Raw genomic sequence first — 27434 nt, forward strand, 5'->3', positions numbered from 1 at the left:
ATGATAGCGAGATTGGTATAATAGCAATCTACAAGCGTTGCAAGAAATTTTCCTGATAACTTTTTCTAATCATTTGGCCCGATCATTCATCTCTCATTCTCCAACAAATTTATAGTGAACATTCCGATATAGATCAACTTTCACCGTAAGAGTGTCGATCAACAAGTCAATCCGGCCTCCAACTTCATTCCTCATGAAAAACACGCATATGATATTTTTAATTTATCCAAAATAAAATATGTAGAAATAAACAAACGTGATATTCATAAAGAATCATTTTTTAATATAATGAAGAATTACGAGGATGTTTCAAAAAGCAAGGACTTTTACATTAAACATTGATCTTAAATATTCTCCTCGAAAAAGATGTCAACACTTTTTTTTTTCAAAAGAGGAATAAACGAAAAAAATTTATATTAACAGAAAAAAAATATAATCTTTTAGAAAAAGTAAAATAATTAAAACTGCTTTTCCTTTTATTTCTTTTTTCCTTTTCTCATTTTTTTTTCAGAGATTAATTTCATAATCAAAACTTAATTTTAATTAGGAATTAAACTACTTAATACACAGCATTAAAATAAAAATACGATCTTTTTTATTCTTAAGTATATAAAGATGTTACGGAGACGTATCGTTATTCTGTGATTCATCCTCACATGATAATTGGGATAATTGGGATAATTGGGTTTATGGAATACAAGAACGAGAATATGAAGAGCGATTTTATTATACTGGAATTTCAACTCCTTACACAGTGATCATTGTTAATATACAGTTAGGTGTAGGTATCGACATAGAATATCGAGTATAGAGCGCACTACTTCACCATCGCGTCGCAGCGATGATGATTATAGTAACGATGAATAGCGTGATGATAATCATATAGCGATAACGATGACACCAATGTTCAGCCGTAACTCTCTCACTATGCTAATTGGATCTCGCTTAACATTACAAGTACCAAGCGGTCATTCCTAACTATTTTTATTGTTATAAATTATTATTAATATTTTTTTCTACGCGATCAAAGATAGAATTCAAAAATTTTCTAATTTTCAATATTCCATCGGAATAAAGAGATTAATCGATGAAAAATTAGAAAATTCAAAAATTGTGTGTATTTAATATGTAGGAAGGATATTAATTTAAAAAAATTAAAATGTTTAGAAATGACCGTTCGCTACTTCTAGCATTAAAACGTTCTTGAAGTGTTTATGGGGAGATTCACGCGTCCTCTTCGTTCGCATTCGTCTCACGAGCGTGACGCCGTCAATCGTTGCCACTATTGTTCTCCCAAAGTACTTCCGTTCACGATAGAAACCGATATGCGATGAAACAGCTAATTACGAAACGATAAGATCAGACACACCGACCGAAACCGAAGCGCGTTAAGCGACGTCGACGCGGCCGACAGATCGGTATCAAAAAAATTTGTTGTCGTTGGGAAGTGAATTTTTTTTTTGTTTTTCTTTTTTTCATGCGGATCTTTTCAAGTGATAAATGTCGCTCGCCCCCACGTCGAATAACGCGCTGTAACGGATATTACGTCGACGCGGGCCCGCGGTGTCTCGTGTGCGGCGTACGTGAGTTGGGAAATTGCGTTCGGTATTTTCGTTTCTTTATGTCTCTATGCGCACGTATAGGCCATAATCGCTTCCCTTTATTGCCCGTCGCCCGTTCGCCACGAAATGTAAGTATAAAACCGCGCCGGTTGCGCGGACTCGCGAAAACCGTAAGAACGAGTCTCGTAGAAAGGAGTCTCCCGTTCTCGCAACGAGCACCTCCGGGCCCGCGTCCGGTTTTGTAAAATTGAGCGCCCCGCGCGCTATATCCGATGACCTACATATCGATTTATGTAGAGAGTTAAAATTTACTTTTTACCCCATTGTTCCGCCGACATCCCCCATTCCATTATTACAACGACAAGCAATGTAGAGATATGAAGTTGATGGTTCTTTTCAATCTGGTAAACATGATAAAAGGTGATACCTACTATCCAATTTTAATCATGCTAGATAAGATGGACCGTTCTATTCTATATAAAGATACTCCGTTTAGCCTTTATTCATTTCGTGGCGTCGCGGCATCGCGTCGAACGCGACTAAGAAACGGGACAAAATTGTCGGATATTTATCTTAAAGTATAACTATAGTATTAGCACTATAGTGATAATAATAATAATAATAGTAAACGCCTATCTACTATACGAATATCTTTAACTGCGTTATATCAAATGTATTGAGTACACTGGAACGATATCTAAACTTAATCAGCCTCTTTATAATCAACAGCTATAAAACTCATCCTGATGTGTGTTGTAAATTTTATCTTGGCTATGTATAATTATACGTATATCATGAATGCGAGTCGCTCGAGTCCCGCCGGAAGGACTCAATTCGACAGGACGATACGTTTGTAAATCGTACACTTACATCTATTTCATGTGAAGCCTTACAAGCAAGATTCGGACGAGTGCTATTCATTTGTTTGCCAAATTGTTTTTACAGATGTGCAAACCAAAAATGCTATCATCGTTTTATTTTCTGTAAATAAAAATTGTTATTTGTTGTTTATTTTGCGACAAGTGAAAAACAAATGAAAGGTTAATAATTGGGACCAATTTTATATATATACTAATAATCTTGTCGTAATTTCTATATATCCTTTAGATTCAATTACAACAAATTTATTTGTAAAAATTTTAATACTGCAATCTCTCTCTTTTAAAACAAATTGCAGCGTTCATCCAGTTTTGCGTTACAGGCATCGCAAGCTTCGAAGTTACAACAACGAGAGGAAATATGTTATTTTGAATTTCGTCTCCTTAAAACCGCGGGAGAGATTTAATTATGGTACGGTAAGCGGCTTGCGGCAAACTGCACTCTGCACACTTGCTCGCTTATCGACTTCACATAAGTGAGAATTAAAATCGTATATAGTCGCTTAAATTAAACTTATGGCTTACATGCCTACGGATTCTATCACAATTTGCCTAAAAAAAAAAAGAACATATCACCTTATCTATGTAACCGAAATCTTTCTGCCATCACCATCTGCAGCATGAGAATGTACTCTCCGGCATCCAGGGAAGGATGTGCCGACGAAGAGTGACGAGAGTCACACATTAATTTCCGATCTTGAGCCTTGCCGATATTAAAGCAATTCGTTTGAGTCACATCAAATTAATATCGTGTTCGTGAGAATAAAACAAGTCGACCGACTGGAGGAGAACGGAGCGAGAAGGCGGGATTGAGTCTCGCTATTGAAACTTGAGCATCGCAAACGACTCGGCTTGACTCTGTATTGCGAAAGTATGATCGAAGGCTTCAACGAAACGATGATCGAACACTCTTTTTTGAGAATCTGAAAAAACTAAGTTGAAATTCAACTTTAAAATTTAATTCCAAGATCAAAAAAAGAACTAGAATACGTGAGACTAATTATCTCTACTTCTCAAAAGAGTTAATTCACCGCTGCATTGAATCTTTCAATCGTAAAGGCATCGCTCTCAACGTCGCAAATTTCTCACACAAGTGCCTCTCATAAGCTCGATGGGAGCTTAATCCATCTAATCCCACGGTTCCATCTCGAAGACATCGGAATAACGGAATTGAAGAGACTCTCGGAGAAACGTCCTGGAATCCATCCAATTACGATTTTGTTCTTAGCGATATTACGTTACATTCCAGATGTCACATCTAGGCTGTCAAAAGTGGAACAGTGGGACGAAATGGAGCAAAACAGAAAAAGCTGCACGAATATTGTCTCGCCCCGTATCCGCAAGAGAAATTTGTCCTACTTTTTGGCACACGCTTCCCTCATATTTCATCTCGTGACTTAGGGCCGTTTATTACAACGGTAGTGTAAATCAAATCTTGAAAATCTTGTCCAAGTGATTTAGAGTGAATACCGTAACGGATTAGATTGCACCGATAAAGGTGACAACCGCGCGTTTAAATATTCTTAAATATTAAAAAATCAAAGATTAAAAACAAATTTGTAATTTTTTTTTTTTTTTTTTTTTTTTTAAGTCTATTCGTACCACCCTCGTAATAAACGGCGTCAATTTCGCGAATTCTACTCGTTCTCACTCACGTGAATCAGAATAATTGGACGAGTCGTCCGTGCGATTACTCGTAACATTCTTTTGCATCTCTCAGTCATCATCCTATGACAGAACGAACAAATGCTATTGAGTGAGCTACATACACGAGTATGCGTATTAGACCGTTACGATTAATGTAAATATATTGTCGAATATATCCATATAGAAACCCAAGGGTGTCCGCGTTCGAGTCCTCGGCGAAACGTTTGCGACGTTTCGACCGACGATCACTCAACTACTTTCGTAGGTTCTCGATCAAACCCGTGGAATAATTAGCACACGTCGTTGATGACACGAGCACGTAGGCGGCTCTCCGGATTATGCACCGTATACTTTTCCGAAGCACCGAACAGAATCGAAACCGTGACTGGCAAAAGTTCACAAGTTCATCCGCCGGCGTTTCGATGATCGATATACCGATCGCCCGATTAGTTACCGTATTAATCTTCATTATACGTACAAGGGACAAGGGTGCTTATAATTAAATCCTGGTGTTGGTCTGAGATTGTGTCCGGAGGAGCAACATCGATATATCACCTCGTGCGATTTCGCAAATCACAACTCCGATTCATTTAGACGAATAAAAAGACGCGTACACTCACTTTCGTTAACTCTTCGAGTATTCTTTTCATTCACGTTAAAAGGTAAATAATTAGCATTTAAAATAAAAAGTAAAGCAAAAAGTTGAATAAAAAAAGTTTTTCAGTTAATTCTTTTGTCCGAAGTAACCATTACATGGTAAAGTCTCTTAAAGAGATAATATGTCCTCTTTGTAACAACGCACCCCAAAGAGTACCCTTTTCTTCTTCTTGATACTAAGTCATAAGCTTGCAAAGCGCATACATCCGCGATCGTGAAACTCCAACAATCTTTTCCCCACTACAATACAATCGTAAGCGTGACGTGAGTTTGAAAATCCTTAGACTCACCACACGCTCCTCCACTCGACCGATACTTCGTCTATCTACGTATTTACAGGACTAGAGTCTTACTTAAAATCTCTCGGCTGCCTGCTCGAGGAGGGTCTCGAATCCGGGGGGGGGGGGGGGTTGCCGAGAATCGATCGCAGCATCGTCGAGCAAGCAGAATATTATGAGCATAACACGAGTGTTGCCTTAAGGATTACGCTTACCTTAAATATACTACGCGATTAGTACCCGCCATTTCTCCTACGATAAGAGTTACCTCATCAACGCAAAAATCTTCTTGGTATTCCAGCTAGCACCATTCTATGGAGTACCATTGAGACGCTCCTTAACGTATATCGCTGAGCATATATTCTATATGCCGCTAAACTTTGCGTTCGTTAAGTTACGTTTTCAACCTTACTTAAATGATAATTAAATCTTTCAATATGTATAATTGAATATTCACGTCGTAATAATTATACAATATATTTTTATCTTAATAATTCCTTTTAACAAAGTTATTGAAAAAGTATTAATATATATATATATATATATATATATATACATACATATATTTTCTCTCATTTTTATACTTCCTCTATACAATTTCGATTCTCCTACGTTTTACAACATAATCTTATTATTTTTTGTAAATATTTTTTTATTTTCAAGTTTAGGACTGATAATAGAAATCGCGTTCATTCATCATAGGATAATAATTTTTTTCTCTCGTAATAAAGCTCGTATTTCCAGTTGCCGCGCATCTGTCTGTTTATATTTTTCGCGGACGCTCAGAGCGATACGTGTTAATTAGCGTCACAAAAGCCCCATATCCAGTTTCGGTCAATTCCATCAAAAGCACTTAATCCGATTGCTACGGGTTAGCGTCGTGTTGGGGGATCGTGTTGCTCGTTAAAACCTGCTCTCGTCTTGCTTTTCATCGCGAAACACCAACAGCGCGGGAAGAATTTCATTTTTCGTCCTATTACCGAGATGATAACATTTGCTTTTGACATCGATGATCTTTCACGACGTAACGTGCGTCTCTCGTGCTCGAGATCCAATTGCGAGTTCCAGAGGACAAAAAAGTCGACATTCGAAAATAAGAGGATCGACGGTGTTTGTCTAATGTGCCAAATTCAAAACGTCGTCGACTTTAACGAGTTTACGATCTTATACCGAATGGAATATTTTCGATGGAACGATGTTCACATGATTCATTGATTGCCGTGTTCGAATTTGTGAAACGTGGAATAGTGAGGTCTGTATATATTGTAGTAAAAGGGTAATGGTAGGAAAATTTAACAAGCTTGTTAAAAACAGATCATTATAAATAATAAATTATTATCTTTGTCTGACAAAGGTAAAATACGTATTGGCCTTAATCTCTCGAAAAGAATCTCTCGTTTTCAGATCTACATATTTGACATGTGTATAGCTGACACAAAAATAAAATATTTAATACTAAAGATTTTCAATATCTCATTTTTAAATTTTACACTGAGTCCCTAATTAGTATATCGTTATTAGAATTTCGAACAAATGATTTTGCCGTAAATAAATCATTTCATTTAAAAATAAAATAAAGATTAATTAACTTAACTAGTTATGTTTTATAAAATTTACTTTTGAAAATCATTTACTTCATTTATTATGTATGTATAAGTATTATTGAGCGATGGAATGTTGGATGTCCGAGACTGCCGCTCTTTTGCACTCCCCCTTCTTTTAATTTTTTTAGTCGTCTCGATCCTTTATCGTTTTTTTCATCAAACTTTGATGTCATGATTTTTTTCAAGCTTTCATATCCCCGAAATCTTTCTCTCGCTGCTTCTTCCGGTTTAGCGACAGGAGTATCTTCTATAATAGATTGTCAATGATTACAGTCATACTGCTAGTCGTTTCGGCCCGACTCTCAATCTATTAGTCAATACTTCGAGCAGTCTTTCTCTCGGAGATACTCATACGAAATTGTTAATTCTCCAATATATGCATTTCTTCATGTCCAAAGTTTCGTAAGTTATTTACAATCGCGCGAGAACTTATATAAATTTGTCAGACATTTGTCTGACATTTCAAATGTGATAAATGATCCTACATAAATCCAATAGTGATATTCAATCATGGTAATCAACGTCATTTTTCAAAATTGTTAAACATGAAATATTACACAATTTCTCTAATCGCTGTCAAAAATTAAAGAATTTAAATAAATGTTAAAAAATTGATAAATTTGTTCAGAAGTCAATACATTTAAAAAGTCAATTTTGAAAAAAAAAAAGGCTGAAATGTCGCGCTTGATCGTAGAGGAGTCTGTCGTACTATTTCACTAACATAAGTATGGGTTAAGTGCCTTTCGTTGAATCAGCTAAATCGGGCCAGAGATAATTCGCCTGGATTAAAAATAAGATCGTCATCTCGATCCTGCGCGAATTGGACCGAACATCCTATCGGTCTGTTTCTAGACGAGATTTGAACACCTGCCAACGTCATCCGTATGACCCGCGACGGTTCATCTAATGCTTAGTTAATATATTTACCTACCTGGGAACCTTTGCCCGCAATTCTCGCGATATTGATTCTCGTGGCAATATTAGAGATTCGGCCATGAAAGAGAGAGAGAGAGAGAGAGAGAGAGAGAGAGAGAGAGAGAGAGAAAGAGAGAGATTCGTCCTTTCAGCCTCCCTCCAGTACCAAAGATCGTTCTTATGACAAAGCTGAATCAGCGAAAGGCTAAGATGCCGTGAATATATAGTGCCTTAATAAATACGCTTGTCTTATTCAATAGCGCCTGATATTTTTCAGAGTTTTATTTTACATCGTTAATAAGAAATTTTGATAAATTGAAGTCCGTGATTGCGCGATAAAACATTGCAATCAATGTACAAACGTATCGACTCATCGACTTTAAAGTGAAACTGCTGCTGTAACAAATCTGATAATTCGATAAGTTTTCGACCGTTTTCAGTGCTGGAGGGCCAAAGAGGAATAAATCGCAAGAGCAAGAGGGAGGAGAGGATTCGGATTGATCTCGACCTCTCTCACTTCGTTGGATCACGTTTGACGCCTCGAGGGACGTGTTAAATCACGCGCGAGGATACCTTAAGGACTACTTTTGGCCAGAAACGCGCCCCGTTGCGACGAATATCTACCGGAGTGTAAATGTTCGAGACGACGGAGCTTGGCGGTGTATAAATAGGAAGGCGTGTCGCTCGACGCGAGTTCTGAATAACTGAGATTTAATTAATGCTGTTAGTGAGAAACCGTGCTGGGTGTCTCCCAGTCCATTAACCCTTTCGATGCGCGGGGAAAGGATCGTTGCGGATTCTGGCGTAGTCCGCTGAGAATAGTCCTTAATGTACAAAGAGGCAAGATATGTTTGTGTATGGTATATTAACACACGGCGAATATTCACACTTTCGATAAAAAGGGCAAGCTAACTATTACCAATTTTCATCACTTAATATTTATAATATTTCATATCAAATAATATATCTAAATACAAGTAAATTATCATTTATTTCTGATTAGAAAAATCATCCAGCGTACAAAATAACGATAGCAAAAGATAACTGTATGTAAAAAATTCAATTCGCATACGATTACATTATAGTCGCTAAAAAAAAGTTCAAAATTGTTCTGTCGACGAGTTGCAGAAGCATCGTGAGTCAAATCTAATTTGCTAAATAGTTTCTTCCATTGCAAAATGTTCAATTTTCGTTAAATATAATATAAAAGCCTTGCTATGCTTTTAATCAAATGCGAACGTATCGGCTTTATACGTTTTGCAGATTTATTTATTTTGCTCTCCGAGCAAAAGATAAATTTCTACGTATTATTTGTCATGTACTTGGTAGCTGCCACGCACACAGCGCATTATTATATTTGTATCATGATACAACGCTAACGTGCAATTTTCAAATATTAAGACATGCGTGTCGAATAGCACCTCTGATCAGTAGCGCGCGTTGTGTACCTCTCTAGATTATTAATAATGCAGAATAACGCTCTAATAATGCAACGAATCGAAGCGCGATCGATCCACCACGACTCGGAAATAAAAGAAAAATTTTCCAACGTTGTTTGTTCCTCTTTCGCCTATGTACATGTACTGGAAAATTTCCAGCGATCGCAGTTTCATTTGTTTCGTCCCCGTGATAATTTTTTATGCATTCTGACAACTGGTGTGGTGGCTTGCCATTGGTCTGTGGAGACACCGAGCACGGTTTCTTGCACGGGCAACATCTCCGTATGAACAATGATGATACACAACGGTCAAATCATCGGTTCGCGTGGAGTATCGTTGATCAATCGGCTAAGTGACGGAATCCGTTACGAGGCCCATCATCTCCTAAATGTCAATGATATCGTTCGACCCTCTCGGATCTTGCGCGCCGACTGCTATCTAACACGGTCAAGCTTAAAACGGACAGTTCGCGGTCCGTGGTGCGTGACGTTAACCGACATTAACCAGTCATCAATCACTCGCCTCCTGACGGATCGTCATCCGTCAGGCGACTATTTCACTCTCGCACTCCCCCCCACCCCCACCCCCACCCTCCTCTGCATGCGGAGACTGTGCCCGAGCGGGTCACAGGAGAAACGCGATGAGATCAATTAACTCTCAGTTACTCGGATCGAATCGTGACGCGTAACGCGAGACGCGTCCTCTCGCAGACGAGCGAGATGCTCCTAAATCGAGAGCGGCTGCTCGTCGCAACGGTGCACGAAGCCGTGTTGCTGTTGCTGCTGCTGCTGCTGTTGCAGCGGTTGCTGTCGCTGTTGCTGCTGTCATCCACTGCTCTGCTCTGGTAGTAATATGCTGACGGATTTGCGGTTCGCCGTGGAGACGACGTGACCGCCGTTCGTCGTAGTCGCCAGGGCGGACGTTGGTGGTGGCCGATGGGAGGGCGCGACCACGCGCACCTCTGGCCTGGGTGAAGCCTCCCTCAAGGGGCTACCGACGCCCACCAGTTCCTCAGGGTTCGCCGTCAGCACTGCCGACGGTCTGCAACGACCGCGAAAAGGCCGTTCGCCTCATGAATTTGCAGAAGTTCGCCTTAGCCGCAGTAACGTCAATCCATAAAATTTCGAATATTTCGTACATTTAAAAAAAAAAAATTCAGAAGACTCAATCTTTTTATTCGCTTTTCGATTGTAAGATATGTACAAAATATTTAGTAATTTAATTATTATTGAGTTTTTTTTTTTTATAAAATAACAAAGTCGAATCTTTAAAGCGATCTTACGGACTGAAGGTTAAAGAGCAACGGCAGAAAATGCATGCATTCTATGGACTAAATTGTTTACCTTTAATATTAATAAATAAATAACGTGTAATCGAAATTTGTCAATTCAGCATTTATTTATCATAGGGACTATCATGTGACACAAATAAATAATTTTCACGTTACTGATTTTAATTAACGTTGACATTAGATATCACTTTTGTTTATTATGGAAGGCTCAATTTATTTATTTCGCGTAGTGTGTCTCTTGTCGATAGTTGTTTAATCGTATCGGGATCAAGTAAGATAAACAGAATTTACCTGTGCTGCGGGGGCGGCGTGGGCGTTCGCGACAGGGGAAAGCTAGCTACTTCTCTCGTCACTGAAAGCGACCGGATCGATCCGAATGTTTGGTCCGGTGATAGATTGGCCCCGACGCTTTGCACCATGCTGCTACTGGAACACGAACATCGGTTAATTGCAATTAAAGCATCCGCAGATTGTGCGATGTCCTCCTGATCTTAACCCTTAAGTTCTCCAAGTGTGAGTTAAATCGCCGACTTTGTTCTTATATTCTACATAGAATACAAGTGAATCCATTTATCAGAGAGGGTACGGACAACAGTAGACTAACAAGGGAAGTTCGGCGACCCGTGAACTCAAACGGATTTGAAACTTCGGGCAGATATAGATTTTAGGGGATGAAGGGGGATTCATCGAAGAGCCAAAACCAATATTCTTAAGGTTCCTCTCATATTTTCGTGAAATCATTAAAAATCATTATGCTGAAAACGTAAAATACAATAAAAAAAAAAAAAAATCACAGTTTTTACGAGGAATATGAAACTGTAAATTTTAGAAGAAAAAAAGTCAATTTGAGAGTCTTTAGTCTTGTTTTAATTTGAAAGAGAAGATTCCTATATGGGAATAAGTTTTGAGAAACTTCGGAAAAACTGGCGTGGTCAAATAAAGGCTAAAGGATAAAGATAAGTGGAGCGAGTAAGAAAGAACCTCGACATACGATAATACACGATAATACACGATTTCAGTACGCTGCAATTTGCTCGAGTACGTCAGTCTTCGATTAACTATGCTTAATGATCGCGAGATGACGCATCGTATCTATTCTTTTTCTAACGGTTCTTAAGAACTTTACACTCCATTGCCCCGGGCAAGGTTCTACCGGGTCGTTACAGAGACGTGATTAATGTTACACGCAAGATGTTAATCGCTCTCGCATTCGTACACGCCGAAACGCGTTAAGTCCAACTTCGATCACGTTTCTCTAACGATGGAAAGGGGGAAACGTTATTAATACCTGCCATTTTACGAGGCGAACTGACTCTTCTTTATATCGAAAGGCTATTAGTTTCCTCTGTCATCGATATAAAAAAATACTGCGATATTTTTTGTCGACACAAAGAGATATGGAATACGGCGGATTCTGCGCTCCTCGCACACGGCGAAATGTGAGAAAAAAATTGGCAGACCGACATATGAAAACTCGCACACGGCTATTACGGCTTACGTAACAGATATGGTAACATATATGGCTCATCCCTTCGCTTTCGCCATCCCCGTCCCTTCCCCGTCGCGTCGTTAACATTTGTCAAGTGACGAAAAGCCCCCTGAACTTGAGAGCGGAGCAAAGAGCTAATCGATAAGTTCGATAGATAGACTAGGGCTATAGGCACACCTACGCACTCAATTTCGCCTCTACACGCGAAGTATCTGTGCCCTTCGCCGACGCGAAAAGAACGTCTCGCTCTTGTCCCACGCTCTACTAAAAGCCGCGACTATTTTAAGGATTAAAATGCGACCGCGAGCGAAACGACATAAGCGGTCCCTTCATAGAATTGCTCTAAACGCGATTGAAATGCGAGATATGTGGAGCGGTACGTTATTCCCTTCTATAAATATCGCAGAAATAAACGGATATTCTACAAAAAAGCCGTTCCGTTTAGAAAGAAATGTGTGTATCGTAATGCCGATTAAATCGAATAAAGATCGATCAATTTGCTCTTTGTGCGTTTTCCGCTTCGCGAAAGTGTTAACCTTCATTCAATATGTTGAAAATATTTTCGGAACAAAGCTTTCAAGACTAAAATCCCTAAAATTATTTATTTGTAAAGCTAGATGAAAATATTACTTTTTACCGTGTGTATACCTTAAGACTCAGCTCGAAAAGCTATTTCTATCTTGTTACGTCCCATTACTTATAATCTACCTATGTTTGGTTATTTTACTTTGATTAATAGGGTATAGATATTAAATCGGTAAAAGGAAATTATGTTTACGGGTAAACGTAAACATTTATCAGCGTAGGGTGCCGATTGAAGAAACGAAGTCTGCTTATCCTTGATAAATTTCAACGCGTGTCTCGCGTTTCGTGCCGCGGGAATTCGCAAAACGATTATCGGGCGACAGGACGGGAAATGGTTGATCAAAGTGGATGGTTATCGATATTGCAGCAGCAGGGCCCCTAGGTGCTTTGAGAGATGTCATGAATTATTCATTCAGACCCGACCGGGCATGTCAGGTTGTCGGAGTTATATCCGACAAACTCGCTATTCCGCTCACATTCGCTGAATTCGCAAACTTTTCGGAAAGATCGGTTTTTCTCTCGAAAGGTATAGATGATCGGATGATCTCGTTTCCTGGAAAAACCTCCGTCAAGCGAAAAAGAATAGTTTCGTAAATGAAAAATTTCGGATCAATCTAGTCATTTTATATATGTCAAGATATAGATATAGATATATTCGAGATACGTTTTGAGAAACTGAAAAAAACTTTTAGAAGAAATATGCAAAATTTAACGTAAATTAAAGTGTTTCCTAAAGCTGAGTAAAAGAAGACTTCATTCCTTAAACTACGCGGATAATGACGTCTCATATATCGCAGAAAAGAAGGGCTCTCTTGTGGGCTCTCTCTCGTTCTTACTCCATTTATCTACAGTAATATGTTTGTTGCAATTTATGGGCTCCAATGCACTATAAAACATTATAGTGTATTCATCTTACTGCTTTACATTACTTTTATGGCTTAACCTTGGGCAACGTATTTTATTCGTAAAAGAAAAAAAAATAGAAGAAAAGTCTCGTACATGTTATCATGATAATTTCATACTTTCTATGTAATTAGAATACTCAAAAGCTATCGCTTTGAACTTTATCTCTGTACTGTTGTTTGTTACTTATAGAAAAAAAATTTGCAAGTATGAAAATATAATATCAGTTTTATGAAGTTTTCAAAACACAATGATTTAAAAAAAATTCTACTAAATTACGTTACATTTACGATATAACGAAATATATAACAAAAATCATTATAGTTAAACTGTAATCGTTATAGCGAATGCGGAAGATCGCAATTAAAAGTTAACAACTCATTAATATCTAAGAGTAAGTTACAGAGAACAAATAAAAAGACTTTTAACGAACCGAGTAAGTATTTCATTGCAAAAAGTATTACGAATTATTGGATAAAATAAACGCGACTACATATAACGTTGTGCGCAAAAGCGTATCTCCATTTTTCCATTTTTCATATCATTAATTGTTATCACATCGTGACAAGCAATAAAAATTATTGCGCAAATAAAAAAGGAAGCCTTAATCATCGTACCTTCATTAATTATTGTGCGACATTGCTCTAATACCAAATGCGATACTATTATCATTCTACTCTAAAATTGTTATTCCAGAAAAAATTGTTAAATAAAATAAAATTGTTAAATTCAATATCATAAAAAAAAGTTCGTTATTAACTTAATCGCTTAAGAAGATTAAATAAAAAAAAATATATATAAAATTCTTCAAATGCTTCGATGTAATATAACTGTGGATTTTTATTAAAATATTTATTGACGGATTATTGAATATATGAAAAGCAAAAAATTTTATTGAAATAATTTTTTTTTCTCGGAGTTATGAGTATCGTGAGAAAAATCATTTGTCTCACGAGTTACGTATTTCTACGTGATGAAAATGACGACTGACGTAGGTGGCAGGAAATTACGTATATCAACGACGAATTAAAACATGTACATTGACTATCGTCGGCTGTGAACTTTACGCGACTTACACCAAGCTATGTTTGTCTCACAGTTGGACATAATGCCTGATAAAATATGTATTAAACCTATTTTAAGTGGAGACCTATTTTAAGTGGCCTTTACGCGAATAATAGTCGACATCATTTTTATGTCAAAAAAAGAACTTTGCAATGTTCGCGAATTAACATAATTGTAGAGGATCTTCAGCGCTGCTAATTGCTTCTCGCGACATTTCTTCCATGAGAAACTCGAATCAGATTTCACTTAATTCGAGACAAAATAACGCACGGAATAGTTAATTCGAGAGGCGCAAGGAAGGAAATAAGTTTCAAATTATTTTAAGAAAAACATAGAGGAAAAATATACGACAGAATAGGCAAATGTATTTTTTCAGAATTTGACATTAAACTTTAGGAAAGTGTCCTATTTTTACACACTCGCTACGATGACGTTTATGGTGATTTATATTCTTCTGTAAAACGCAGTTTGAAATCCCTTGGTTTCGCCAAGTTTGACGTTAATAAATCGATTCTCGGTACGTCATCAAGGATAACATATATGACGTACATTAGAGGGTGAACCGCACTCACCTGACGGAGCCCGAAGTCACCAGAAAGGGCATAGGCGTCGGGCACGGGCTCAAAGGTGAGCTGCTCACCGAACTGCGGGTGCTGCTCAAAACAGAATGCGGACACTGCGGTGGACCTACGTGCGGCCCTCCCGCACCGCTTCCTCTTTTGCTAGACGTACGGCCTTTTAGACACGGGATCTTCGGCCATCCGCTTACGTCTTTGCCAGATACCCCTGAAACAACACACATCTCACTGATTATTTTAGGAAAGCGAAAACGAGCGCCGAAAACCGATGCACTGACGAAACACGTACATCAGCAGCTAAGCGCTTAATTAATTAGTCTTGAAAATTTATTTTAGCCTATCTGACATATTTTATCCTATATAATATATATATATATATATATGTGTTTTATTATTTTATTACTTTATCCATGATTACCGGTATTACATTCTCTCGTGATATATTTTAGATATATTTTTGAAAAGTTTAATGTAAACGTCAACAAAAATACAGCTGTCGAGTTCTTGATAACTCGAAACTGAACATTTTTGACAAGTTAAATTTAAAAATTATAAAATGATATCTTATACTTTTATTTTTATATAATCTGCAAAAATAATAGTTAATTAAACGACGAAATTATTGATTACAAAAAATTCATCTATAAAGATAGAATCTCATTCGATGCCTTCGTATATATAAATATAATAAACAATTAATAATAGATTAAACTTTATAACAAAACGCATTCTCCAAGTCTAAAAGCGTACCATAAAAAAGTTATTATTTTTAACTAGCTCAACAAGTTATAATAAACAGAAACTTTTCTCTTTTTTTTTTTAACAGCTTTATTTAGCGACTTTAAAAATATAAACTTTTCCTGGTAATTTTAAGTGACATGTACATAAGTGATACCTTAAAATAGTAACAAAAATATCATACATTTATTAAATGACAAACTTTTACTAATAACTAGCAAACAACGTTTAGTAAACAACGTTAAAAATAAATTAGACGAAAAATGGTTAATTAAATTTTTATTTACAAATAAATATTGTTAACTTAGAAATTCTCGTTTTGATAAATCATTGGAGAAAAAAATTCGACTAGCAAATCGAGGAACTAGTAATCAAGTTCTGTTGCGTTTTAAGGGAGAAATGTAAAAAACGGGGCCTTTAGCCCTTTGTGCGACTTTTCTTGATGACTTTTCTATCTCGAGGAGACTATTATGAGATAATCACGCCGGTATGCGTGCTGCACGCCTATCACGCATACTATACCGGAGTGTCGTCGCGCTCCTTCCACATTGGCAGCGTTATTGCAGCGCTGGGATAATAGCGTTTAGCGGCGTTTAGTATGCAAAGGGGAGCTTTCGCGACCTCTTTCGAATCCATCGCGATTTGAATATACACGGCACACTGTTGGTGATTTGACGAGACGATACGCGTAGAACGCGTCCCTCTCGGTCGTTTAGATTTCCGTTAGGAGATAGGAAGCGAACGCGTGTTAGCAGACGGAACGATCGCGATCTTCGCCATAGAGAACAAACTAGATTCACTTCTTCGTTCTTGACACTAGTTGCTCTAAATAATGCAGGTTATCATTCGGGATAAAATATCGCGATTACGTTGCGCGCTGCTGCGGAACAGCGATTATTTAAAATGTCGTTACGAGCGAAACATCAGACTCTTTTTTTCTCCTGTGATTACTTGAAAGTCTAAACGGGAAGATTTTTAAATGTCGATTAAACGTCATATATGTATAAAACGTCACAGAACGTTGGAAAAAATATGAAAAATTCGCATTTTTTTAAATATAGATTTAATCCCCGACATTCGTCGGTGTCATTAAAGAAGAAATCAATGCGATGGCAACGAGGAAAATATTTTCTTGAAATTGTGAGCTCGTTGTGTTTCAACCGCACTGTGCAATTTTACCAATATTTACATTACATTCAAAATTTAGGAATGCTCATTGGGCATGCTCGGAATTACGATCGCTCGCCAATTAAATTCTAGGCTGCCTTCCAACGTCAACGTTGGATAATTTAGAGAGGAAGGAAGCCGCTCAAGCCCTGGTGCAATGCGATGGACAAGTACAAGCATGAAATTTGTAACGCGGTCGGACTCTCGACTCGAGAGCGTCTGCATAGAGCGCGGAATACTCGATTTTGTAATTCGGTCTTCCGAAACAATGGAGATCACAGCGTGCGTCGACAAAGCCTGTAGCCCACATTTTCGTTCCCAGCTATATGCGTCATGCGTGGATGTATGAGCGCGAGAAAAAAAAAAGAAAACTACGATTACTGCCAAATGTGTATGACTCTGCAGGTGTAACGTTGTAATATTCCCGACGCGAAAGAAACAATCGATAAATATGATATACGTGCAATTATATTCTTCGTAATGATAACATAAGCTGCAAAGTCATTTCGTCGCGATCGAAATATTTCATATACCGATGATATTTCATATACCGAATAAATATCGATGATGAATACGATATTTATGTAAATTTTGTTTTCGAACAAATTCACTTATTACATGCTGATAAAATAATTTATTATAAGGTATTTTTCAAGAAATATTATTTAAAATGTCTGAAGAAAATTCTACTCTTTTGTAAGCATATTTTTGTTTTGCCAGAAAATATGATATATCATCTATAAAAGTCTTTCTTCTCATAATGAGTTAAGTTGGGAAACTATATAATGTCAAAACTTAACAAATTACCGTGAAGTAAATGGAATTTTAACTTCCTAGAATTCCGTAAATCCAAACAATATTGTAAGATGAAAGGTTAATTACGAAGATTAGTGTGCTAAATTAATTTTTCCTGAGGAAATTAAATATAAAGATCTTCAGTAATAAAATATTGTACTACAGAACGATTTAATGAGCTTTGAACAAACTTTGAACATACGAAAACGCTATAAATTATAAATTTCAATAATATAATTAATAATTAATTTTAAATGATTTCATGATTATTGTTAAATATTCAATATTATCGTATTTATTACAATTCAATAACGCTTGTTAATTGGCATTATCAAATTATTATGCAATTCCGCGTACTTAATGATTTCAATTACTTCTCTTCGATCGTTCGTTACTTTTATGGCCTGAAACTGTATAAAAACTCTCAAAGTAAATTCGATTTATAGACGAGCGTGAGGGTGTACGTTTGTATATGTCGTGCACTCGTCGTACAAGAATCACTTAATCTCCAAGTCAATAGCCAAGTCACTCTGCTTCCGTCAGAATTTCCCGAGCTTCGTAAAGCCGGACAATGGCAGAAAAGAATAATGCGAACGGTGAAGTAGCGCATATTGCGCCGCCACCGTCGGTACAAATCGCGCAGACAATAAAAGGAGAAGAAAAAGTCACAATCTGAGGCCGAAAGTATCGGAAAACCATTCGATATTCGTGACGAGGTCTTCGAGCGAGGAGACAAGAAGGGGATGAAAGAGGAGAAGGAAATGACGCAGCCTGGAAGCGACAATTTCGCCGGGATTTGTTCCTAACTAACGTCCAGGATCTCAATAAACTCGCGGCGAACCGCCAATCGATTACCAGCATCCACCATGGATATGTCCAGCTAGGCCGTCTTTTCCTTTAATTGAAAGTAATCGAAGTAAAAGAAACGACGGTTATCTCAATCTCAGGGCGTTATTCGATAGAAGCGATTCGAAAATGAAAAAGTTTGGACGAATGAGAGCTTAACTAACTTGCCAGAGCTGTTTTATAAAATATCAGAAAAAAAAATGAAAAGGAAGATGGAGAAATTTCTATTCGTGCGATTCTTCCGCATTTACCGTATATACTTTTCATACATTTTATATGTTCCTTATACAAAGTAATTAAATTTTTTTAATAAAATTAGGGCTGATCTTTTTCTTTTTCCAATGATAATTTGAGGGGTATTTATTTTCTCGGCAATTCTTGACTCATTAACGATGTGTACTCGCTAATCGATGTGTATATAACAAAGTAGAAATCGTTGAAGATAAATTGTAATTGCGTATATTTGTGGACATACAGTACCGAAATAACACCACCTTAATCACACTCTGCTTAACCGGCTTACATGGTTGATTGGACAAGGTCGAAAAAAGCCGAAGATGGTATTCCACGATTCGACCAACGGCGATCAGCGTTTTAATTGGCTGACCGGGCATCGCCGAAAAGCGAGGGCGACCCACTTTTGGCAAAGGCCAAGACTAAATCTGCCGGCTCGTTGTTAGGCTATGCCATATTAATCATCCCCCTCCCCCCCCCCGTTATCTCTGACCGCGCTGGGGGTTGGCGTGTCCCAGCAGTGCACGCTAAATCTGACCTTTCAGCGAAATAAAATATCCCATCAGATCCGACGATTGCATAGTAGAGTGACGTGGCGAAACGCATCCTCGTGAAAGATCAATCGGCGCTTAAACGACGATCTGATAAATCGAGCGAGCCATTTGCGAAATATGCTTGATCCGTCCGATGAAAATTAATGCAATCCCCCGGCCTGGCGGGACATCGCTGGCCGTCAATTTCATTCCCCGTGAGGAACATCATGTGTGAGAAACGGAGTCAAAAGGTCAGGATCCTGATGGAATAATTGAGAACGTAATACAGAGAAAGTTGAAAGTGGCAATTTCGCAAAGGCTATTCCTAGTTCAAATTTATTATATTTACGTGATATAAAATATTAATTCGTTTCTCCTCTACGGATAAGTAGAATATATTATATTCTCTGAGAAATAACTTTACTCTAAATGTTACAATTACTCGAAAATGATTATTTTAATCTCATCCGTGCTTAAAGAGTTGATAAATTTTTTCGGCTTCTGTGCGGATTATTCAGCCTTTATTTACGGATAAAATATGCTAATGCATTAATGCCTTGTAATCTAGTACAATAATCTTATCGCGCAGGTAGCATCGCGTAATCTGATACAGGTTACATTACTATGCTAAAGTAATGTAATAACAGGAGATACATGTAATACGTGTATTGTGCGCGGCAATTTAATTACAACGCTACAATTAATATTCTAATTAACAAAATGTCAGAGCGACTTAATTAATCAAATGCGATTATTGCAGAGGGCATTACAAACATAAAGGAAAATCGCGATAATAAATAATGAACGTAAAGTTACGTTTTCATATCTTCTAATTAGCACAGGCATATTCAGTTTAGCGAAACTTCGTTATAAAGTTATATGGAATTTTTTATGGAATTTATTGCCCCGCGAATAGATTCATCATATTTAATCCCCTTTAGGCTTGAAGGCTTAACTCTTCCGGGAAAGGTTTCCAAGCTTGTCGATAGTCCAGAAGCCAGCAACGCCGTATCTCGCCGAGAAAACATCGCCTCCGCATGTTCGGAAAATTTGCAAATGAAAAGAATAACGTCCAGTGCAAATTATGCAAGGAAGTGCCGGATCAGGGAAAGACTACGTCAACGAAACGTGCGATTGCTATATTCGTCCGTGAGTTTGCCTCGTACTTTGTCGCGGCGTCTACGCGTCGCCCACGGAAAACCTTTCAATGCTTGAAGAACCGGAGAAAGTGCTTATATCAGACGATAAGTTGGCGTAGGTGGGTGCACCGCGGGTGCACAGGTAAGGTATAGGAGAAAAAAAGTCGTTTCATCGACGCGACTTATACAAGCGCGGCCCTGAGAGCACGACTGCAACATCTGTCGTCTAACTTGTGGGACGCCATTTGTCGTCCTGTTTCACCCGTACTATATTTTGAATATTGAAACGACGCGATGACATTTTTTCCAGTGACGGCTGTGAAACAATTTATGCATGCCAATCTTGCCAGTCTTGAAAACAGAACAATTTTTGGTACGTCTCTCTTTTTTCCCTTCTTTAGTTTATCGCCGTATGTAAATTTCATATTTTGCGCAACCTGACAACTTTTCCTCTCTCAAAAATTAATGGACAGCGATGAGTTTATGAAATTTGTCGTTTCGTGAATTTAAATAAGCGATCTAAGGCACTAACTCCTTGATAATTAATTTTGGATAAAGCAAATTGAGAAGACTTTATGATCGCAATAAGAATAAGTGGGTCAATTATAATCGGAGAGAAGTCAATTACAGTCTAAAAGCTTTTGACCTTTGATTGGCCTTTATATCTATTTGATTTAATATTAGCCATGCACGACAATTCCGTAATCCGAAATTATTTATCTGCGTAATATATTCTAAAATCTTACTAAAATTTTGCTGGAAATGAATTTAATTTGATTTTCGTAATTTTTTTTTTTCATTCCAGATACTTAAGCATGTACCTCTCTGCCCAGGTATCTCTCTGAGGTATGAAAAATTCAATTTTTAAATTTATATTGTTTCTCTGAAATGACCTGATCCACGTAAACTAAACGAAGACAGAAATAGAATACGAATCGCTAAGAGCTAATGGAATCACAAATCAGACGTTTATGAGCAGAGTTTGTGACCCTCGCGAGGATCTAAGAGCGCACTTTCCATCAGACCTTCTTCGATAATAATAACCGTCGCGTTTATCTTTCAGTGACGTTCGCCGTGATAAAATATGAAATATGATTAGGCGGAGGGCGAAACGCGGTAAAGACATTATCCGACGTTGTTATAGCGTATTCGTTAAGAGAGACGGGCAGAAAGGGGTTAAAATGAAGAGGACCACATCCAGAAATGAGAAAGAAAACAAAGATACAAACAAGATACAAGGGGAAGAACAAGATATAAAGAGGAGGAGGAGCGGGATCACGCAGGAAGAAGGCAGGAGATGATGTTGCGGATCTCGCACGATCCAGTTTACCGTGTCCCATGCAAGTTTGCTAATTTCATTGTTAAACTACCATTGACGATGTTTAGCGATGTTTGCCCGTCACCGATCTCGGTCGGCGATCAGCAACTCGTGTCGATGGCCTTAATATTAACATTGCGTCACCTAACACGGCATCATTTATTACAACGATCATTTGCATCTTTTATTAAGTAGTTATCTTCGCTCAGTCAACAAATTAATACGATACGGAAAATGCGACACGAATCGATGTTTACACACAGAAAAAATAATTTTCTTGAAGTATCTAAAAACTTTAACTAGACATAGATCGAAAAATAATTTAAAACTGTTCTTTAAAACTGTTCTTTTTATGTAAAAATATTGAATTCAAAAAGCTTTAAGTTTAGTTATAAATTTTGTTCGAAAGAAAACATTTCCATATCAAAAGAAGAATAGTCTATAAGTTGTTTCAAAAAGTGACGTCTACAATAAGAAAATATTATTCTCATAAAAAATTTGCGTACGCAGAAAAAAAAAATTTTACCGAAGTATCTAAAAATGTAGCCAGATCTGAAAATAATTATAGTAGACCATCAAAATAATTATGTAGAATAATAATGAAATAATAATGTCAAGTTGATTGTTAGAATATCAAACATGTTTGCACTGTCGTTATACTTAAGCGTCCCTCGTAATAAATTATAACAATTATTCATAACAAAATTATTTTCAGATTTGTATCTAGCCGAATTTTTAGATATTTCAACAACGAAACAACGTACAAATTACATTGGAAAGAACATTAGTCTAACTTTGCAAATTCTTAGACGAGCCTTCAAACGATTCGCACGTCACATGTCAATGTATAACGAATTGCCTTGCCGCGATATCTCGCGGCAGGTGTACCGCGCAGTTGAATCCTGCCGATTGCATAAAAAAATGCAATCGACTGCGTCACGGAGACGACCCGTGTCGATTGAATTTCACCTTGTGGTTCACTCCGTGCGGTTCTTTCCGCGCACCACGCGACGTCTACACGTCGCGATTATACGTGATAATTCGCGTTCGTTCCGCGGTGATGCACCAAGGACTCTGCACTTCCGAGTGGACGAGTCTGCGAATTTACATTTAGATCGAGACGCGATCGGTCTGTCATATCATATGCGAAACGTCGACAACGGGCGACAACGGGGACAAAGTGCCGCTTTTACGCTTCATTTCCGACGACGGCAAGGAGAGATCGCTGCGGATGTACGCCGCGATATCTTCGCGAACTCTTCCTTTCGTCCTGTCCTCTCGGAGGCAGAGTTTCACGCACCGCCGGAGACGCTCTCGCGCAGGAAAATTGCGTTACGAACTTATCGCCGAGTCATACTCCGCTTACGTTGCGCGGAGATCGCGAATTTGCAGAGAGTTTCCGACAACGCCGAGATGAATTTGTCGAAGCGTGAACGCTCGCGGGAGATATCCGTGTTAACGTGCGAAAGATAGCAAACTTGTGAGCCTGCTTGAAATATACGCAACGTATACCAGAATCTCTCCGATCTTAATTTCAACGATGAATATTTTCTCAACAATTTTGTAATTTACTTTTCCTCCGAGACAACGAGGAGACCTCGAGTTGCTTTAAAAAATGATTTTAATAAAATATATTATTTTATTCTCCAACAATCACGCTATAATAAAAAATTTACTTCATCTTTATTTCAATAACGAGATAGTTAAATATTACGTTTTCGATATTTTTTCGTATATCTAAAAAAAAATTTCATCTTTTTCAAAATTCATTCTCCGCTGTTTGAATTCGAATACTGGTTATTAGTTCACTTTTATGCTCTTCCGTTTCCCTTACGATTTCTCATCGTTGCGTTCGAATTACCGTCTGTATTCGTAACCAGAAATTTTAAAAGCGCGTCGCCGGTTACGCTTTCCATCGCCATCGTCCTAATTGCCTCTATCGCCAAGTAAGACCCTTACTCGCGTTTTTGCGCGACGCCTCTTCCGCGAGACAAGCTGTATTTAGCCACGCTTCGCGGAGCCAGATGTAATTTCGTCGTCTCGCCGTAAAGCGGGAGGTTGTCAGTGGCGGTTGTTATTATTGTATGCCACCGTGGAGAACGACATTTCTGTTCTCGCGGTCGACGAGTGGTCATCGTGCTTGAGATTACGATAGTCGCTCTAAAAGCAATATTTCATGTTACTCTTCAAACAAAGCACGCGCAAGCGTGCTTGTTTGAGAGAGAAGTACCAGCCGCATAATTCAGATCTGAGAACGGTACTCAACGCAGAATTGGCACGGAGAGAGAATAATTCTTCAACAATAACTATGAAAAAAAAAAAAAAAAAAAAATTGAACAGAGAATCGACTATTATTTTTTCGGAGTTATATATGCGGAGTAAGTTTCCATTCTTTAAAAAAAGATGAAACAACTGTTATCTTTCCTCGTAAATTTTTATTTTTAAACCAGCATTTACTGTATTTAAAAGTTCAATAAAAATATTATCTTGTTCCGCTGTCTCTTCTATTTGATGAAATCATAAGGAACTCATTACAACAAACCTATTAATACTGAATGAAATAATTTCATATAAGTTTACCAAGAAGTTTATCAAGTAATTTTGAAACATTTTGAAACATTTCCGTTTAATATTTATCATCAATTCCATTAACATTTGTCATATATGTATAATTTTTCTTGAACAATTTATTAGAAATTTTATTTTTTCATAAAACAACATATTACGTAAAATCAGAAAGAACGTCTATGCCTGGCCTCGAACGAGAACATCGCGATCGCTATCAGTATAAGATTTCTGAAAGATGATCGGTCTCGAAGGAATGCATAAAGGATACATCCGAGCGCTATTAAAGAGAAAATAGGAGACGAGAATTCGTTCTTGATAGAATAGATTACGTTTCTTTGGCGCTGGGATGTCTGCAGACGCGTATAACGCAATGCTCCGGATTATGTGAAACGCATAAAAAGAAAAGCGATTGAATCGAGGAACAAAGAGGAGGAAAAAGAGTAGCGAAATACTATCGGGCTGAAATTAAATGGAACTGAGGGACTGAAAGCAATTGCACGCACCTCGCGTTCAACCCTGAATGCAAAGAGTTTTTTTTTTTCTCTTCTGGCTTCTGTGCGACTGAGAAACGATCGACCCTCGATGCGTGAAATCAATCTTTCTTTCTTTCCCCTATGTGCTGTTAAACGATGCCGTTAACGCTAGAATTCTCTTCGAAATATTATATTTACTCGTGCAACGTAATTATGTCTTTCACATAATTAAGCAATTATGCGTTTAAAAAAAATAAGAAATATTGAAGAAAGGAAAGATTCGGATAATTCTTCGTGGAAAATCTAAAATCTCTGAAGTGCAACAAAACTCGTAATTTTAGGAACGAGCGGATGGTATTTTTCAGAGCAGAAAGAAAGAAATAAATAAAATCTCCGTAATAAAGAACATACTCGATACTGAAAGAGTTACATGACCGCATGCTGTGTAAAACGTGCGAAGGCCGATGCTTGTAATCTCATCAATGGCAACTTTATTTCTTTAATGTAATCAATCTCCGCATCATCCGCATTAACATCGACGATATTTCATGAAATTTGGATATTATTAGCAGCGGATATCGCTATTTTTCACCTCAATCGAGTATGCGTATTCAATTTCAGTGATATCTTACCGATGTACCGCTAACGATATATTTCATTTAGCGACTTTCATTTTTCACAATGTGAAAAAAAGGCGATCAAAATTCATCGAAATAATCGTCGCGTTTGCCCCCGCCCTATACATTTTGTGTCATTCATATTTTATCGTGATAAACGGCATGTCATGGGAATAAAGAATCTCCGCGCAACAGACGGCTTGTTTTGTGATATCGCTTTGGGATAACGTTTTCTAGATTTCGCATCGGCGTCAGGTTAAAAAATTATAGCGAGCCACGATATGAATCACGCTACGACGGAACGTTCTCGCACAAGGGGGTACGCAAAAACGACCTTCGGCTCTAATAAGATTTTATTGCGTGCTACGCCGCAAAAGAAATTGCGACTGAGCAATCGAGTTCCGAGCTTTGCGACCCGGATAAATCGTTGTGCAGAAACGATTGAGAAAACCACCTTGAAGTTAAAGTAGGAACGTACGTAGGAAAGGATTAATGGAAACGAGAACTGATCACACACGAACGGAAATATTATCTTGCACTGTTTACAAAATTGACATACTCGTTTATTTATAATAAAAGAAAATATGCATTTGCCTTTCAAAAACGAGACTCGTACGTGTTACATATTTATATGTAATGATTTTGTTAATCCGAACATAAACATAGGTGCTTTATGTTCGCGATGTTTCCCGAATAAACATAGGTACTTTACATTCTCAATATTTTCCTATTACAACGCAAAATGAAGACTATGTGAAAGCAGAAAGTACGTACAGCAATTCTATTTTAAAGTTAAAATGCGAGACATCAGGTTAGTTCATGTCTAGCCAAAGATATGTACGCGAGGGGACTGGATGCCTTGCAATTTTTATTGCCGCTGCACCGCCGAGTTTCTCGCTCGCAGCAGCAACTGTCACACGCGAGCGTTGCAGCAACATTTCTCTCAGAAATTCGTGCCTCTCGTGTCAAGACCGTGTGACTTAGACGGCGAGTTCTAAATTTCCGGAGTGTCTTGAATTTTTCACGCGGCGATGCTCCCGAGACTTGAGAAATTTTAGGCCTCAGAATTCGCAATGTCCATCGATCGCAAAGGTAACGATTTGCGTACGTGCTTTAATATAGCCGTCGAGAATCCTTCGTTTTTTTTTTTTTTTTTTTTTTCGACACCTCGGTGATCTAACATCTTGATCTATCCGTGATATCCCAACTTTATCCCGTATACATTTCTCGGAGTGGAGAACTGCCCCGATAATTTTCATTAGCCTTCAAAGTCCTATCGCGATTCTTCCAAGCCTAAGACTTGAATGTAAAATGGGGAAGGGGGAGGGGGGGAGGAGAGCCTCTATCTCCGGGATTTGTTATCGCGCGATCTCTCGAGGCGATCTCTCGATCAGTCGGCGGTCGAACGCGGAAACTTGTAGCATCCGCGAGGCGCGCGCGCGCGATCGACCCACGCAATGATCTGATAGAGTCGTATTAGCCTGAATTCCGACAATCCAGTTAGCTATCCTCCTCCTCGCCCTGCCTGATCCAGCCTCGTCCTGAATTCGAAGCAATTGGCACGAACTGGCACGTTCCGCGACGATAAAATAACACAGGCCGATAGGTTTCCTAAGACGGTAACGCACGACAAAGTCGTAAAATAGCGAGGTATCTCGTAAATTTGTCACGATCGGCTAAATCAATTATCGGCGATATATCGACGCGGTTGACGTATTACACGCCTTATCGGCGTCTTACAAAGATTTAAGTGAAGTGTGAAACAAAGTTAGAATAATCGTCAAGAACGACGAAGATAAAATTAAATAAGGCGAATGACGGTTAATTAGTCGCACATTCGAAACATTAACTCATTACAGATGTAATTTAACCTGGCGACGCGAATTTTTTGCGCAGAGCGCTGATTGTACCATTTAGCTGTAATTTTGACAGAACGTTCATAAAAGGAATAATGGCATTGCGTGACAAGACGATAATGATTGGCGAATGGTAGAAAGCAGTATCGAGATCTTTTCTTGGGAAGCATTTTAACAGCTATTCCGCTTTTCAAAAAGGTATCATCGAAATTACTAGCGCCTTTATTGTCGTACGGTCGAGAGATAATTATACACGTCT

At 38.0% G+C, this 27434-nt stretch overlaps 1 protein-coding gene across 2 annotated transcripts in view; it reads right to left on the minus strand.

Annotated features, from left to right (window-relative positions):
* Positions 1-709: 709 nt before the first annotated feature.
* Positions 710-27434, minus strand: part of LOC105424766 (uncharacterized) — a 68948-nt gene continuing 42223 nt past the window's right edge. For both annotated transcript variants that reach the window (XM_011635164.3, XM_089079876.1), the window contains exons 4-6: positions 14886-15099; positions 10563-10697; positions 710-10021 (exon numbers count right to left, since the gene is read on the minus strand). In XM_011635164.3, the coding sequence (XP_011633466.3) occupies positions 9805-10021; positions 10563-10697; positions 14886-15099 (566 nt within the window). In that variant the 3' untranslated portion in view covers positions 710-9804. The remainder of the gene's footprint in view (positions 10022-10562; positions 10698-14885; positions 15100-27434) is intronic.

The sequence above is a fragment of the Pogonomyrmex barbatus genome, unplaced genomic scaffold (assembly GCF_055798465.1).
Source record: "Pogonomyrmex barbatus isolate J1 unplaced genomic scaffold, ASM5579846v1 scaffold3, whole genome shotgun sequence".
NCBI lineage: Eukaryota > Metazoa > Arthropoda > Insecta > Hymenoptera > Formicidae > Pogonomyrmex > Pogonomyrmex barbatus.